The sequence below is a fragment of the Parasteatoda tepidariorum genome, chromosome 8 (genome assembly GCF_043381705.1).
Source record: "Parasteatoda tepidariorum isolate YZ-2023 chromosome 8, CAS_Ptep_4.0, whole genome shotgun sequence".
Lineage (NCBI taxonomy): Eukaryota > Metazoa > Arthropoda > Arachnida > Araneae > Theridiidae > Parasteatoda > Parasteatoda tepidariorum.
Genome location: NC_092211.1, coordinates 61,836,810 through 61,855,458, shown reverse-complemented (window position 1 = coordinate 61,855,458; position 18,649 = coordinate 61,836,810). Strand labels below are relative to the sequence as shown.

General features: G+C 28.1%; 1 protein-coding gene across 2 annotated transcripts in view; it reads left to right on the top strand.

The window, feature by feature from the left end:
- The first annotated feature begins 2,671 nt into the window (after positions 1-2,671).
- The window catches only part of LOC107447079 (calcium-activated chloride channel regulator 1), a 33,251-nt gene continuing 17,273 nt past the window's right edge, over positions 2,672-18,649 (top strand). For both annotated transcript variants that reach the window (XM_043052277.2, XM_043052275.2), the window contains exons 1-8: positions 2,672-2,984; positions 7,511-7,766; positions 9,083-9,227; positions 10,305-10,413; positions 10,793-10,923; positions 14,803-14,917; positions 15,687-15,911; positions 17,393-17,734. In XM_043052277.2, coding sequence (XP_042908211.1) covers positions 2,832-2,984; positions 7,511-7,766; positions 9,083-9,227; positions 10,305-10,413; positions 10,793-10,923; positions 14,803-14,917; positions 15,687-15,911; positions 17,393-17,734 — 1,476 coding nt within the window. In that variant the 5' untranslated portion in view covers positions 2,672-2,831. The remainder of the gene's footprint in view (positions 2,985-7,510; positions 7,767-9,082; positions 9,228-10,304; positions 10,414-10,792; positions 10,924-14,802; positions 14,918-15,686; positions 15,912-17,392; positions 17,735-18,649) is intronic.

The window sequence follows — 18,649 nt, the reverse complement described above, 5'->3', positions numbered from 1 at the left end:
TTTGTTAGGCAGAGAAAAAAGGTCAGAAAGTTGACGAATATGAGAGTGCATTTCAAAAAAAAAAAAAAAGAATTATTAAAAGAAGGATGGGAAATCCACAACGAGAGCCAACTTACCAAAATCGAATATCTTAGGATCAGGTATGAAAGCAGAACTTTCTACCGGGTCATCAATTGAGGGAAGAAAGGACTTTAAACCAACGATAAAAATGTCGTAAGGATAAAAATGGAAACATGGTTAATGGAAGAAATAAAATTATGGATAAATAGGGTGAAAATGTTTACAACCTATTAAACTTCCATGGGTCAAATAAGTCGGACTTATAATAGTACGGAAGATATGTAAGTTAACATTCCAAATCTAGAATAAGTTCGATGCAATATTTATGAACTGAAATGTCACAAAGCGGCAGGACTAGATACTATTCCCGCTGAACTTCCAAAATAGAATGTAACTGCTATTACGAATAACATCTGGCAAATTGTTCTATCTATTTGGGAGGGGAAAATAATCTTCCGAATGGAAATTAAGTATTTTATGTCCGATTGAAGATTATCTCAGCCAATCGCTGCTTCTTCGGTTTAAAATTGTTATTGAAATGGCTTTTAATGAAAAGAAGGACAAAGATCTTTCTGTACAAGATATTTAAACAAATGAGTTTAGACCCATGCTTCAGAGACATGGATCTTGATAAATAAATAAAAATTAAAAAAAAGGTAATAGAGATCGTTGAAATGAAGGTCATGAGAACAATTTTTGGTGGTGCTCTCGATGATACTAATAGTATGTGGAAAAAAACATATAAATTCGAAATTTACAAAATTTTTACAAGACAGGATATTATATCCATAAAATTTAATAGAATGAGATGGTCGGGGCAGCTAATAAGAATGAGTCCACAGCCAACAGCTTTGTGAGTTTTTAATACGACACCCTCCAAAAAATGACCAAGAGGAATACCCAAAAAAGAAATGTAAAAACTGGGTAAATGAGGATATACCCAGTGTTATAATAGTTATCCTGAAAGAGAAGAACTGGAGATCAATTTCTGGGAGAAGAGTAGATTGGGAAAAGCTTTTAAGGAAGGCCCAGGCTCTCAAAGTGTTGTCGTGCCATTCTTGATGATAAAATTTAATTTAGACAATAGCTATGTTTCAGGGGACACTACCATTTACTAAAATGGTTTTATTTTTATGAAAACAAAACCTAAAAGCATGAGGTGCATCACTTTCCAAATAAACTTCTATCACCTCCTAAAATAACCGCATGCTTTTCGAAAGTGGTGAGCTCAGCGTTTTTCATTTTTGGCATGAAATATCTAATTACTTTTTTCCTTTTAGAAACTTAAAAAAATTTGATTTTTTGAGAATTTTATTTTACTTTTATTTGATTTTCGTTTATTTAAGCTTTCAGAATGCATCAGATATGGTAAAAAAAAAATCACACTATATTTCATATCATAACTATTTTCGTAACTATTGCAGTTAAAATTACGCATCAAATTCAAAAAACATTTTAAAATATAATAATTAAAGAATCTGACGAAAATTTTATTTATTGCCAATTTTATTTGTCAAGAAGAGAAAAAGAAAAATTTTCAAGAAGAGCAGTAAAGGTGACTTAAGCAATCTCGGTAGGTCACTTTTTACCCATAAGCCGTAAACTGAGTATAGGTTGAGCTAAATTTACCCTGAGGCCTTTGAATAAATTCTAAGAGTTCATTTCTAATCTAAAAAAAAGTAAAGGACTATACATCTTACAAAATACAGTAGAGTCCCGATTATCCGAGTTAATGGGGACCGCAACAAACTCGGATAACTGAAAAACTCGGTTAAAGCGAAGAGTATAAAAACGGAAAGAAAAAGAGAAGGTATAAATGTAAAAGATTTAAAAAATACAAAATGTATACGAGTATGCCACACACAATTCATATTATAATTAAAAAGCTTACTTAAAAACATTTAAAAAGCATACTTTACGAGAATTAAATAGTTTTTACTTAAAAAAGGTCCTTAATCGTTTTTCGTTCTACGTAACTTTTGCGCTTTTCTGTAGTAATGCTTCGCCTTTTTTAGGGATAACAGGAAGGCTGGTGTCGCCTCTTTTTGTTGTTCTATATATTCAATAGTACATTCGATAGCTTTTAGTCCATCTGTATGAGAGATTTTTATATGTTGATTTTAATAATCACTGTCTTCATCATCTTCGCTAGATTCATTATCATTATTGACGATATTAACGATAANAATCTGACGAAAATTTTATTTATTGCCAATTTTATTTGTCAAGAAGAGAAAAAGAAAAATTTTCAAGAAGAGCAGTAAAGGAGACTTAAGCAATCTCGGTAGGTCACTTTTTACCCATAAGCCGCAAACAGAGTATAGGTTGAGCTAAATTTACCCTGAGGCCTTTGGGTAAATTCTAAGAGTTCATTTCTAATCTAAAAAAAAGTAAAGAACTATCCATCTTACAAAATACAGGAATAAATAAATATTTACGATATCAACAACCCCAATAAAACTTGATAAAAAGAAAAAAGGAGATATAAAAAAGAATAATATATGTCTTCATTTTTATTTTAGCTAACCTGTTAATCTTATTTTATCATTGAGCAGATATTTCATATCAGTTGCCATGGCAACAAACTTTATTATCATTTTTTTTATTACACATATCCCTGAAATGTATACACAGATTTTCAGTTAGAAAGGAACATCTAATTACTTTTTAAAACACAATAAACTAAGAGAGTTTTTTTTATAATAATTTAAAATGTTTCGAAATGTTCTTTTTAAAACTTTTGGATTTGGTTGAAATTGTGCTTCTAAAAGATGTACTTTTATAAATTATTTTTCAATGTACTATATTTATGTTTCATTACAAATGTGTGGAGCATACTAATTGAAGAAAACGCTTATACGGGAGTGGCAATTTCATTTTCTGAGCACATTAAAGAACCCTCATTCAAGTTCGAAAAACTTAAGGTAAATTTTTTTCATCGCCATTATTTTTAAATGTGTTTATTAAAAGGCGTTTTCTAACTTTGAAAAACAAGAAAGATGTGCATAATTTCATAAATTTTTTTAACTAAAAATTAGTTTTATTCAACTTGTGAATTATAATCCTAATAGCGTCTGACAAAACCCTTCATTAAACTTTCCTGATATTCCACGTTTTAAAGACTTCAATACTAAAAATAAAAACCAAAATAACTTTTTTGCAAAGTTCAGTTTTTGCAATTTATAAGTTCAGATAAATATTAACTTAACATTAAGATAAATAGTAATTATATACTAATTTTTGTAATGTACGTTTAATAACATCCAATACATAAATACTCTTTCTTACTAAATGCGAACATATCAAAGAAATAAATTTAACTTCATTTGTTCGCTTTTATACACACAGTATTTCAAAGAAATTCTTTTTTTACCCGGAAGCATAAGATTGGAAAAATATTAACTTAACATTAAGATTACATTAAGATAAACTCTTTTATTAAGAGCACATGTTTAAACAATATTGCACTTTCTTCTTGACTTTTTCTTAAAAGGAAAATTTTAAACTGTAAATTGAAGATTTACATTTAAAAAATTAATAATATATCTGCTATAAAATAAATTAAGAAAAATAATTAAATTAAGAAAATTACAGAGAATACAAAAGTGAAGTCTTGTGAGCGAAGTAGATTAGCATTTTATTTGTTTTTATACGTATTTGAAAAGTTTTTCCAGTTTTTAGAAAAGTTTTCTATATTCCAATTTTTATGATGTATAAATATCGGAGACATAAATACTCGTTTTTACTAAATCTGTACTTATTAAAAATAATAATTCTAACTTAATGTATTCTCTTTATTACACATAAAATCCAAAGAAATTTTTTTTTATCCGAAAGGATGAAATTGGAAAAATATTATTGCACAAGAGACATAAATGCTTCTTTTGCCTTAAGAGAAATTAAGTTTTAAAATGTCTTAAGAAACATTCTCTCTTTTCCTCAGAAATATAAGATTCCTCTAACTTGTAAATTACCCCCCCCCGACTGTGTTAAAAAATTAAGGATTTTTCAGGTCTTGCAAGGGTTTCAAAAATTTCTCTGACTTTTCTAAAAGGTTATATATTTAATCCAGATTGCTAGGCAATTTATATTATTGTGAAATAACTTGTTACGAAAAAACATTTCGATGTGTTTTATTTTTACCCGAAAAAAAAATGAATTCCTCTTTCTGATCTTGACAATTTGCCCCTTTTTTTTCTATAATTATAAAAAACCTTGCTAAGCCACAGAACTAAACAAAAAAGATCTACCATCACCTTGAAATTCTCAAACCCTCTTTTAAACGATACTTTATATTTAAACTAATTAAAGTTATCTTTGGTCCTGCAAGAGCAGTTTAAATTCTTCAAAATTTGAATGTTTAAAAATATAGAATTTACTTACGGTTTGATAATGGGTAAATAATCATTTTAGTCTTCTTTTTCCTAATTAATGACTAACTAGAAATTAGATAGTTGAAAAAATGCGATTAAATAAAATTCTTTTATAATATCAAGCTTGATTTTATAATAAAACTTGATTTCCTTTAGCAAAAGATTTATCGTTCCAAAAGGTTATTGCTTACTTAAAATCATATAATTTCATAAATAAAGTATATAGGTATATAATTTTCGTTTGATTAAACTTTTTAACCCTATTCTTAGCGTATTAACCTATTTATGCCCAGAGTTCGTTTTAAGGGCATTTAATTTAATTATTTTAACACATGAATTGTTTTTCGGACATAAATTTGTCACAAATTAAGTGCAAATATTATTATTTTTTTAATTTTATTGATGGCAGCACACATCAAGAGTACGTTTGATAAAATAGTATTATTACTATTTTTTCATTTCAGACGTTAAAGTTTTCTTTTTCTTTGCTTTTAATAATTTATAATTTGTTTAAGTTGCTATAAATTATTTATATTCAGAAATTTTTCTACCAAATACAACAGCAAAAATACTATTATGCAACTATTTTAAGAACGTACACACTCTTTCAGTTTCAAAAAACTTTCAGGAAGGGGTTTTGTTTTTTCGTATTTTTTTTTTTCAATATTTAATATTACTAACCACTTTTTTCAAATGCGTTAAGTATACAGACGCATTACGTAACATAGAACCCGATGCATTTTACATAATTACGCAATATAGTGCACTTCAACCAAGCTTAATGAATACAGCGAAAAAAAAGGAAGCGAAACTTTCCTCGCATCAAAATCTAATCTATCCATATAAAATAATTTATATATATATGTTACCGTTAAAGTATATAATGCAGTTATTTCATAGAATACCTAGTTATTCCATGAAATAACTGATCGTGTCCGTTAAAGTGTGTAATATGTTATTAATTTGACACTTTAAAAAGTTATTCTATGAAATAACTAGGTATTCCTATAAATTAACTAATGAGAGACAGTTAAAGTATAAAATAAACAATTTATCTAATTTATGCAGCGTATAAATGGTATTTTTGGAAACGTACCATGAAATCATTTGTTACAACAAGGATTACTAAAATGACACTCGGTATTACAAAGAACATTATTTCTAAAACAAAAACGTTTTTTATTGACACACTGGGTTTTACACGAACATTTTTTAAATCCCAGACCAGTACCTAAACTTTGAGCTGTAACATTCGACCGGAGCTATATTTCGACATCCAATACTTCTTCGATTTTAATTAATTTTTGTTCGCAGACGCTGAACTGGGATCGGGAAAATAATTGTTTTATGCGGCCGTTTCTTGTGCCCAATTGGAAAATTCCTTCTTCGGTTATTTTTATGATGATAGCTAAAATAGATTTGGTATCACCTTTTCCTCTGTCAACTTCAGGCACGGACGGTAAACCCCACAGAGGCTTCAGAATGAGATTTATCCGACATTAATTTCATCTTTTTCGCTTGAATCTCTTAACTTTTTTCTGATTATTCTCTTTCTCTTTGAACATTAAGTTTATTAAAACACAATTTGCAGATTTTCTGCTCAACTTCATCTTTTGAAACATAATCTTCGAATAATAATAAATCTAATAATGGTAAATGTATTTGTCGTGCGAGATATATGATATAGATTATTTCACACTTTGACGGGTTGCAGATCGTTATTCTATGAAATAACTAGGTATTCTATAAAATAACGGATTTCATACTTTAACGGTAACATATATACATGCAGTTCTTTTATACTTGTAGCATCTGGTTTTTGTTGTCGTTGGCCATTTTGGCATTTGTAGGTGCGATTGTTCTTCTTTTTATGTGGCGCCATCTATTGCCAAAAATTTGACTTCTGTCACACCCATGCATCACACCCGTTTATAGGGCGGACTCATTCATACATCCCTTCATTCATTCACAGATCGTAATTTTGAACGATCAATCTCCGATCCAATACCCCCAGAGGTTTAATATTTTATGGGAACATGGAGGACTTTGCGACCTGACATATTTAACTAGCACCAGTCACCATTTACTACACGGGGAGTTGTCAGTCGATCTCCCGTTCTCACAAACGTGAGCCCATCTCGTTGCCTACCAGGCTATCCCGTTCCATAGTATCTAGTTATGAAAACAAATGTCTCCTTTCATCTACATGCGACAGTTTAAAGCAAAATTGCAAATTCTTGTTTCTTCAAATTTTGTGCTACCTCTTTCAAGAGATCAAATCTGACATTTTTTAAAATGTGGAATTAATTTTTCAAAAAATGCACAAATTATTGCAATAATTAAAAATTATCGTATTCTTAAAATTTTGGCTTTGTAACGAAATTGTATTGATTATATTTTTTCTGTTTTATCAACCAACACAAAATAAAGTTTTATGTATTTTCCAATAAACTATACTATTAGTTGCTTGCAAGTGATGCCAGTATGCGTATCGATTCTGATTGGCTGTTGAAACGTGGCATTTGTTTACTCAACAACTATCCTTTCTATTCTATTTCGAGTAAGCTTAGACAGTCACATATGAATTCTCCTTTTTGACACATTCCATATTCTTTCACAAAGAAAACTTGGTTTATTTCGTACCTAACACAAAGACGAGTACAAAACCACTTAGAACATAAACAAATTATAAAATGAAGTTGCGAAATAAACCAAACAAAAATAATCACGGTTACAATAAAATATATAAGCAAATAATAAATAAAATTTAAATAAAAGACGTAGACAAGAAAGAATTATATTTTAAGGAATTCGATATGCGATACGGCCCTGTATTTAATTAACTTCACGGTAGATTACATCCCAACTTATGTAGAGAAACTGAGTTAGACCTTAGCTAGGAATATCCAGAATACTAACACGCGATCTTGGTTTGAAACAACCAGCTAGCTGTGAAGTCATTGGTCAGATGTCTGTATTTCAGTGATCGTCTTCTTCTTCTTCTTGAATATCAAGTACCCAATTACATCCTATAAGTACATTCCAGTAGGAAATAATTTTTTTTCTTCCATTTTTAGCAAGTTTTGCGAAAATCATCAGAATTCTTATACCAAGCATCAAAAAAGAGAGCCTATTTTAAAGAATTTATAATAATCCTTCCACCTCAGTGGGTGGGAGGATTTTGCTCAGATCGTGCAGAAGAACCTCCAGAAAAAGTAAATATCTTCATATCAGACTTACCTGGGGCTTTGCAAGCTCAAAATAGCAAAGGATGCGGTCAAGAAGGAGATATCATTTACATGCCACTGAATTGGACAGATGGAAACACTGAAGGTAAAAAAAATTTCCGTTTCAAAATGAAAATTGACATTTAAGCTCCTCTGATCTGTGTTTGAAATAACAGCAGAAATTGTAATCTTAAGAAAGCAATATCATAAATGCGAGAACATTTTAAACAAAATTCGATTATTTAAACTTATTTAAGTTTTTGTTATTAATTTTTACATAAAAAATAGTGAATTTTTAATATTTTTTGTATGTTGTGGGATATTCTTATAGCATATTTCGCCACAAAAATATTTATAAGCCAAAAAATTACAGAAAAAGATATTTGGAATCATATTTCTTACGTTTTCTTTTAAATTTTACATTGTAATTAAAGCCTCTGATGAACGAGGGTTGATCCCAATGTAATTTTTACATTAAAAAAATCACTTCATAAACATAAACACAATTTTTAACTATTTTTTAAGTGATAAAATTGTCTGAAATGTTGTCTTATATATTGGATTCTGATTCTCAGGAGGTTATATAGTAAATTTTTACTTGTTTTGTCAAGTAACAAAACAAGTAGAGATAACGTTATTTTAAGGATTAAAAAGATAATGTAATCTATATTTTTAATATTTATCTGATACTTTCGGCATTATACTTGTGATTAGCTTCTTAACCACCAAAACTCTATTGTATACTTTTTTCAAAAAAATACAATAGTTTTGTTATACATAAAAATTTGCTGTATAACAAAATTACGAGGTCAAAATTACAAATCTTCGAAGTTGGATTTTTTCTCCGTCAGTATATTAATACAAATAAAATCTTCCGAAGTTACCCAAATTTTAAAATGTCTTTCATTTTGTGATGTAAAAGCCTCCACGTGTGGGTTGTTACGATTATTAAAAACGACTTTTTTTTAATGCTCGGAAACGTGTTGAGTAATTTTACAATAATTGTATTCGGAATGGAATCATTCTATAAAACAACCCTCTTCTGAGATATTCGAAGTAAGAATTTCTTCTTCAGATTTTCATAAGATGAATATCGCGTGAATAATAGTTAAACAGTGTTACTATTTTTTTTCTTTCCTTTTTAAATATACTCCGTTATTTAGTTAAGTTAGTATCTTTTAAGACAATCATAATGAAAGTTACCTTTTAAACCATTCATAAAACCATAACCGTAAGTAATAGTTACAAGATGTTATTACGAGTATATTTATTTATTTAATATTATTATAATTACTTTTCTTTACAAATTGTATTTCATAAAAAAATACTCTGCTCCGTTACATATATTGCTGTAATCCATCATTTCACAACATTTTCATTGTTTCAAACTTTCAGCGTAATTCAAACAATTTCTATCTACAGATCTAGCTATACAGTTTGTACAAGAGTGGTCTACCTACAGATATGGTGTATTTGAAGAAACTCCTCTTAAAAAGGATGCCTGTTATCTATCACCAAATAAAATTTGGTCGCCAGTGGGTTGTTATAATGCAAAGATCGAAGCAAGGTAAAGTATTTTGTAGAATTATACGTGATTTTTGGAGAAATGACGCATCAATTCTGAAAATGATTATTATTATCGGCAATTATTAATTATCTCCAATTAAAATACTTTTCTAGAATAGTCAAGGAATTAAAGGAAAAACAAGGTGTTACGTAATAACCGCCTTTAATATATATTTTGATTCCTTGTTAGAAAAGAAGTTAAAAGATGTTTACATTAGGATCGCTAATTAGTACTTAAACGAGGGATAAATAAGAATCCTATCGAATTCCGTCAACTCACTCTTGACGAAGAAGTGGTAAAAATCATTTAACAATTTTGATTGCCAGATGAAACAAAATTATAATAATCGCATTCAACGCCCCGTTTCCCTCAGCAATCAAGAATTTTTTGATGTTTCTAGTCCTGCCTCTTTCAGTAGTGAATCACTAGATCTCAGAAGAGTTAATTTTATTTTTTCCCTTCTTTTTAATGATGCTTATTAGAGCCGTGGTAGGGAATAGAGTGTTTTCCTCTCAATGAGGTGAACCGTGTTCGAATCCCAGCGATAGCTGGTCGATAAGAATTCCGCGCCCGGCTTGCACCGACCACAGTACTGACGTAAAATATCTTCAATGGTAGACGAATCATTGGTTAGAGTCTTCAGACTAATCAAGAGAGGTTTTCATTGTTTTCCTCTACATATGACGCAAATGTGGGTTGATTCCATTAAAATCTCTCCCAATACTTGACCCAGGAATTCCCTTGTCTTCTGGATTAGGTTTAAAATTACAAGGCTACAGAGTTGAACATTCGTAGCCGTAAACTCAAACTTGGATTGACTGTTCAATATCCGTCATAAAATATAATAAAATAATACTTCTATTGATTTCTAGAAGTAAATGAAAAATCTCAATTAAACACATTTTTTTGCCATATCAGTTTGACTATTTTCATGGTCTCTCGATAGCCTAAATTGTCGATTATTATTTGATTGTTGTGAAATTAGTCAGACGGGAAAGTGCTAAATTGATTTACATTAATTTGTTAAATGTTTGCATTTAATACTTATTTAAATGTTTTATTTCTTTATTTTCATAGCGCGACAATGTCTGAAGATGATGGGTTATCGAGCTGTAAACTACCAGATGAATTTGTACCTAAAGAAGACTTAAAGTCATCACTAATGTTCAAAATAAACAATACAGGGGTAAATATTGTTTTTAGTTGCAAAGCATGTCATAGTTTTACTGAATTGTAACCATGTTTAGAAATTATCTGAGTAAAGTATAAGCATCAATCCAAAATTACAAATAATTTACTTATTTAGTTTCCTTATAATTTAGAAAAAGGTGTTTTGACAAGCATCAAATTTACAAAGTGATTGCAAAAACACTATTTTTAGTGACAATTAGCAACTTTTTATCAACATTTTTCAACATTTTAGTTAATTATATAGATTTTTTAACTGTTAACTTTGAAAAATTTAATATTTAACTGATTGAGATTTTTTTAAAGTTGCGTATGTTTCATAATTTATGTTTTAATGTTGCATAAACCCATTAAAATATTGCATTTTAAAATTTTAGGCACGCCACTTTTGCAATGGAAGTGAGAGCTTTCCTCATAATCCGGTGATGCCAACACTCCACAATAATTTATGTGAAGGAAAAACAGTTTGGTCCGTTATAGAGAACTCAAATGATTTCAAGCATGGAAAGTAAATAAATGGATACAAATAGCTTATCATGAACGAAAAATTAAAAAGTTGCAATATTTTTCATATAAACACTCTGTAAATAACTTTTCTTAGCCTAAACAGCACGAACAGTAAGTAAACAGCACGAAATTTATGATCAAAACACATACTCGATAATTTTCAATCGTCAAATTTTATTTCTCCCCAAAAGTTCTTATGTCAGAGGCTTTTTATATTGGGTTTTCAATTTAGTTCCAGCCATTTTTAAAAAAAAAAAAATTTCTAAGAATTTGAAGTGCATGAGCATTAAATTTTTTTCTGCCAATTTCCTTACCTTTTGGGGCGAATTTTTTTACCAAGACAGTTCAGTCGCTGTTGGCGAATTTCGGCAACTGTTCAGTGGACGGTAAGAACGAATTGCATATTTGAGGTTAAGTTTTTAATTTTCAAACTTTGCATCCCAAGCACGGGCTATTTTTTTCAACTACGACACCCTTTCCATATACAGCATGAATTTCACGCGCAGCTTCCTGAACCTAAACTAACTTAAAAGCAAAATGAAATGATCGAAAAGGCTCATTTTTCTTAACTTGATATTCCAATTTAGTAATCAGAAAATTAACATAGATCAAAAAAATTAACATAAAAAATAACATAAATCATAAAGTTAACATAGATTTTTAAGAAAATTCCAAAAAAGAACATAGATTCCAGTAAAACTAAGCTTTCATTATCTAAACCATTACACCAAATACATTCGACATGCGTAAAGTTAAAATTTAAAAAAAAAAAAATGGCAGGAATTTAGTTACCAAACTGATACAAGGTGCGGTTATCAATTCCAAGGACTCATCTAATAATTTCTGAAAATATCATCTGCATTACATTTAATATGTTTTTAAATAACCTACACCTATGGAAATATACAGTGTACAAAATAAAAAAGTGAACACTTGAATAACTTTTGGTCTAATGATCGGAATATCACTCAATGGTTTGAGAAATTACCGCAAATATGCTAATTTATTAGAGCAAATATGTATTTTAAGCTGCGAAATTATGAACAAAAAAAAATACTTTCTTTTAATAAACATACTTTTTTTCTACAAATTATTTCTGATTCTCAAAATACGGGGTACTCACAATTCGAAATTTGAACTCTCAATGTCAATCGTACTTTTTGCGTATTTCACTAAAACTTGAGAACTTTTAAAGCATATCCAAAAAATTTTGAAGGATATTCTGATATTCAGTTATCCGAAGATTATTTCTCGTAAAAACTTATTTTAATAATTATTCATTATTTTTAATTATTTTATTTAATAATGTCGAAAAATTCTGAGTTTTAAGGAGTACAATTTTCTTTATCATTGAAGTATGTAATTTAAAATAAAAGACAGAAATTGCGGTAAATCGATCGAATAGTTCTACGACTTTTTAGAATTGGAGAACAATAATAATTTGGATATAAATTTGTCTAATAATGCCAAACAAAATGAAACTTTTTAATACAATAGAGCCAGTGCAAGTTGAATACTTGTTGTTCGCTGCTTTATTGGTCAGTTTTATTGGTCACTTACAGAAAATAATGTTTCGCTGTTTTTTTTTTATCATTTTTCAGATTATGTTATTCATATTTTTCATTTATTACATTAATTAAAATATATATAAATGTAATTAAACTTCTTTAACGTGAATTTTATTTATCAAATAGAAATTATATTAACTACCAAAATGAATTTCAATTTCTTACATAAATTAAATATTTCAGTGATAAGTTTAAAAAGTATGCCGATTTTATGATGCACGTCATGTATTTATAATGAAAAATAATTTTTAACATACGAGAACATAGAAACTTAACATCATATTAATTTAAACATTTCTAAAATTTATTTTGTTGCATGTGCTTACGAACTATTTGTTAGAAAAGCCCTTAATATTTTTTACCAGTAGGATAAATTCGGTTTTTATTTTAGAGGTCATCCTAGACAGGTGGTCAACATATACGAGTAGTCTACTTCTCAGGTTTCATTGTAACTTCATCCTCGTAAACTCTTAAAATGGAATTTTAAAATCACGACGATTAAAAAAAAAATAATTTATAGAGCATCTTTGAAAGTTTAGATTTCCTAAACTCTAGTTGTATAAAATAAGGTTGCATAAAATAAGGTTATATAATGAGGGTAATTAGTAGGTGCAAACAAATACTTCAAGTGAAAGCAGTCGAAAATTAAAAGGTTGAGCACAATTGACTGAATTGTATGAAGTGGATTGAGTTATTTACTTTCACNTTATTCATTATTTTTAATTATTTTATTTAATAATGTCGAAAAATTCTGAGTTTTAAGGAGTACAATTTTCTTTATCATTGAAGTATGTAATTTAAAATAAAAGACAGAAATTGCGGTAAATCGATCGAATAGTTCTACGACTTTTTAGAATTGGAGAACAATAATAATTTGGATATAAATTTGTCTAATAATGCCAAACAAAATGAAACTTTTTAATACAATAGAGCCAGTGCAAGTTGAATACTTGTTGTTCGCTGCTTTATTGGTCAGTTTTATTGGTCACTTACAGAAAATAATGTTTCGCTGTTTTTTTTTTATCATTTTTCAGATTATGTTATTCATATTTTTCATTTATTACATTAATTAAAATATATATAAATGTAATTAAACTTCTTTAACGTGAATTTTATTTATCAAATAGAAATTATATTAAGTACCAAAATAAATTTCAATTTCTTACATAAATTAAATATTACTGTGAAAGTATGCCGATTTTATGATGCACGTCATGTATTTATAATAAATAATTTTTTTTAACATACGAGAACATAAAAACTTAACATCATATTAATTTCAACATTTTTAAAATTCATTTTGTTCCATGTGCTTACGAACTGTTTGTTAGAAAAGCCCTTAATATTTTTTACTAGTAGCATAAATTCGGTTTTTATATTAGAGGTCATCCTAGACAGGTGGTCAATATATACGAGTAGTCTACTTCTCAGGTTTCATTGTAACTTCATCCTGGTAAACTCTTAAAATGGAATTTTAAAAACCCGATGATTTAAAAACATGATTTATAGAGCATCTTTGTAAGTTTATATTTCCTAAACTCTAGTTGTATAAAGTAAGGTTGCATAAAATAAGGTTATATAAAATAAGGTTATATAATGAGGGTAATTAGTATGTGCAAGCAAATACTTGAAGTGAAAGCAGTCGAAATTAAAAGGTTAAGCACAATTAATTGAATTGTATGAAGTGGATTGAGTTATTTACTTTCACTTGTTAAATTGTTTTTCGAAAATTAAATTTTAATAATTGAATGAAAAATAAATTTTGATAATTGAACTAAAAATAAATTTTAATAGTTGAACTAAAAATAATTTTTGTTAATTGAACTAAAAATAAATTTTAATAATTGAACTAAAAATGAATTTTAATAATTGAACTAAAAATACATTTTATAAATTGAACTAAAGATGAATTTTAATAATTGAACTAAAAATAAATTTTTTTAATTGAATTAAAAATAAATTTTAATAATTGAATTAAAAAAAATTTTTTAATTGAATTAAAAATGAATTCTAATAATTGAACTAAAAATAAATTTTGTTAATTGAACTAAAAATAAAGTTTAATAATTGAACTAAAAATAAATTTTAATAGGTAATTGAAATAAAATTTAATGATTAGAATTAAATTTATAAAACTAAATTTGCTTCTGCATTGTTCAGAATTGATTTTAAAATGCATTTTTTATTATTAATCTTTTGCCTACCATGCTTAGCATGATGAAGCCATGTCATTTTGGTCCACTCATTGTACCAGCCGTAAGCAAAAGGTTAATCACAAGACAAAGGATCTGATGCACGTTTTATATTTTTAGAAATTCACCTAGTAATTTTACTGTTCCACCAAGTCCAACTTTCAAGTGTTATAAAGAAGAAAATATTCAGTTAACATTTGCGGTTCAAAACAGTGCATCATCAGATATTACATTGGTAAGAGGAAAAGTTTATTAAACTTTAAAATTTTATCAGATAAAAAAGAGTATATCTTATTGATGAATATATGTATATAGGTAATACTGGGGTTAGTTGTCACACTGGTTAACTGGTAAAAAGATAGCTTTTGCATCGCATACTTGAAAGTTCTATGTATAATGATGACTTAATATAAATGAAAGTATATTTTTATTGCTTGTTTAGTTAGGATTCTAACAATTTTTATGCTATTAACGTTTGTTTTAATAGTGATTATATTTTTACCAGAGCCAATGAATTTTTACATTTTTCTAGATTTTATGAATGTTTAAGATATATGTTTGTCGATATTTCTGTGTGAAACATTTCAATAAAAAAAATAGCAAGTCAGCAAAATGGAGTTGACTCAATATAACTAGGCAAATTTTCATACTCTAATAAAAGCAAGTAAATTTATTTTTTGATTAGATAAACCCTGCATGCAAGAATTGTCAGTTTAAGCCTATGTTTTTTTTAAACAAAACATTATGTATACCAAAATATATTAGATTTTTTTTAATCTGTACAAATTTATGAGAAAAAATCAATACCTCAAATATATTTCTTGCTTATTTAACTAATTTATTTTAAATAAAATTAATACAATTTAAATAAATTATTTTACATAGTTAAAATCAATCATTAGTTACATAAGTCACGAATCAGTAAGTATAGCTATTTCTACTGTAATTATATGGCAATTCAACATTCACAAAAGTCATATATTTTAATTTATTTTTTTCGGTAGGTTGTTCAAGAACTGCGATATTCTCTCTATCGTTTCATAAGGAATCTAGTGCCAGTAAAATCAGCACTGAATCTTGTGACGTTTTCAGACTCGTCTGATGTTTCAGAATCAGTTACCCTGAACATCGAAGATTACGATGAACTGCTTGAAACTTTGGATTCACATGTAGTGACAACAAAAAAGACAAACGCATGCTTGCTTTGTGGAATTCAAAGAGCTTTGAATGTAAGTTCAAGATTTAAAAAGTATGAGAAAGTGTAAAAACACGATAAAATATGTTACAGGGGGTGAAAGATCGAGTTTGTTATCATTGGATAGCTTTAAAAAATATTGAATGTGACTATTTTCAATCCTATATATGTAATTCTCGAGATCCGATATATATAAAGAGCGAAAGAGAGAGAGGGCCTGCGCTAAGCATTTATTCACCACCTTGCAGAATGCGAAAAAATCGTAAATTTGGTGAATAAAATTGCGTTTTGTCAAAGGATTTTTTCTACTGGAAATAAAAAAAAATTTAACTCGATCCTCAAAATGACGTAAAAGTAAATTTTTCTAAACAGATAACAGTAATTTTCGGTAGATGAATCGCATATCTAATTAGAATTGGGTTCAAATAATATAAGCCTCAAATAAACTACCGTAAAATAGTTTTCTGTGAGAAAAAAATTAATCATAAGATTTGTGTTTGGCGAAGACTTTCGAAAGATAGCGAAAGCCTTTGATATTTGGCTAATAATTTGAAATCCTTAGAGTGGGCCCTGTATATGTATATATATATATCTATATATAAGTTCAAAAAGAATATAAAACAAAGGAAAATTATAGACATATGCAAAAGGGGGGGGAATAATAATTAATGAAAAAAATAACAAACAACTGATTGAAAAAAGGGGGGTGAAAAAAATTTTTGAAAAAAAACCGGAAAATAAAAGATATAATCTTTTCATCAGCCCACACCATTATATCCGCAAAAAAGAGCGCTTTCTGATATTGTATAAATATAGCCAAAGCAAAATATATTAATACAATAGTGCAAGGAGCAGTCAAAAAAATTTTTTTACAAAAATTACTACAAATAAAATAGAACACAATAAGTAAAAATAACACGCAATAAACAGAAAATAAAATATAAGAAAAAGAAAAAATAGTATAAAACAAAACAAAAACTATAAAGCGAGTAGCGAAATCAGATGTACTTACATGAACGGGAAATTTTTTAAGAACGATTTAAAAGTATTTTCGCAATAAGATTGCTAGATTACAAAATATGAAAAAAAAAAGCGCAAATTGAGTGTAACTAAAGGAATTTCCGTTCTTACTGCATTGCTGAACTGATTTGTTATGCTGTGCATTGATTTGTTAGTTACCAAGGATGGGCCCAAAATGGATGTGAGCAAGGTAATATTAAACTGGATAATTTAAAAAGTTGGCCATAAATAATATTAGAAAATAAATATTTATTTAAGAAAAAATATAAAATAGAAAAGAGAAACATAATTTGCCTNTATATATATATATATATTAAATACATAAAAAATTTTTGATTTTCGAATCAAGACCGGGTACCATTTGATGAGGGAGATGCATACTCTCAAACTCTTCATCCTCCAAATTTTAAGTGTGATAAATAAAATCTTAGTCTCAGTTCAAAAATACTTTTATGGATAAAATCTTATTTTATCTTCTTTTTTTCTGTTTCTTAGGCATCACAGTTTAAAACGCATCCTTCTCCAATAGTCATCCTCATCGCTTGGGAAAGTGCGCTCATTGGTCAAAAAATATCAGAGCTCGTGAAAACAATACAAAATTATCCGAAAGTTCAACTTCATCTAATTTTTATAGAAGATACAGAAACTGATGTCTTGCCCACTGATTTAGTAAATGCAGTGCGATCCACTGGCGGGTTTTTGCATTCATTGCCTAAACCTTATCGAACAGAGATTACTGACAGATTGGTACCAAATGTTTTATTATTTGAACAACTGAATGTCATCCTCTCTGCTGCGGTCAAAAGTCCTTTGGAAGTAGATGACAAAATTATAGTGGTAAGGGCATACTTTACCAATTAATTATAATGAAATAAAAACATTTCTCTGAAATATCACGTCTGTATCTTTCAAAGTTTACAAACATTTAGCTAAAACTAATAGTGGATATCAAATACCAGATTTTTTTATGCAACTAATTTATTTTCTTGTGCTCTTGACCTGTAACATAATGAAATGTAAAATCTTGAGTTTATAACTTCATTCTACGGCGATCAAGACGACAGACTAATAGTAATAGCTTTTTTTTAATTAATATTGTTAAAGTAAAATTCAAAACACATCGAAATTGGTAAAATTTGGTGACTCCGTCTAGAAATAGTGGGACAGTGTTATGTCCAATTTGAGTAATATCTTTTTTAAAAAAGGCTGATTCTTGTCTTAGGTAAATCTGTGGCCTTATATAACTTTCAGAATGTGAATATAACAAGAGAAACTGGTTATCACCGCAATTTCAACACAAATAAAGCAATGTAAGTCAATTGCTAGTAGTTTTGAAACATCATTTAAGATTTTAAAACAAAATATAAAATGATGAGTCCATTTTCAAGGTAGAATATTTTAGTGAAAAAATCTGTTTTCACAGGAATTTTTTTTTTTTTAAATTTCCATGTTTTGGTGAAATATTTTGTAAATGGTTTGTTTTAACGAAAAACAAATTGTAAAAAGTTCGTTAATGAACTTAACCATCCCTGTTTTTATTTTTCAGGATTAGATAGAAAGATAAAACAAAATTACAATCAAAATTAAACAATGTTGCTGATGAAAATTAATATTACGAAAAAAAATTTGTGGATTAAACTAATAGAGTAAAATGGATCAAAAACAATTTCTTATCATGACTATAACATTTTAAAGTCATTTTTTTAAAAAATAAACTTTGAACAAAAACAGTTCTCTTTCGATTTCAGCACA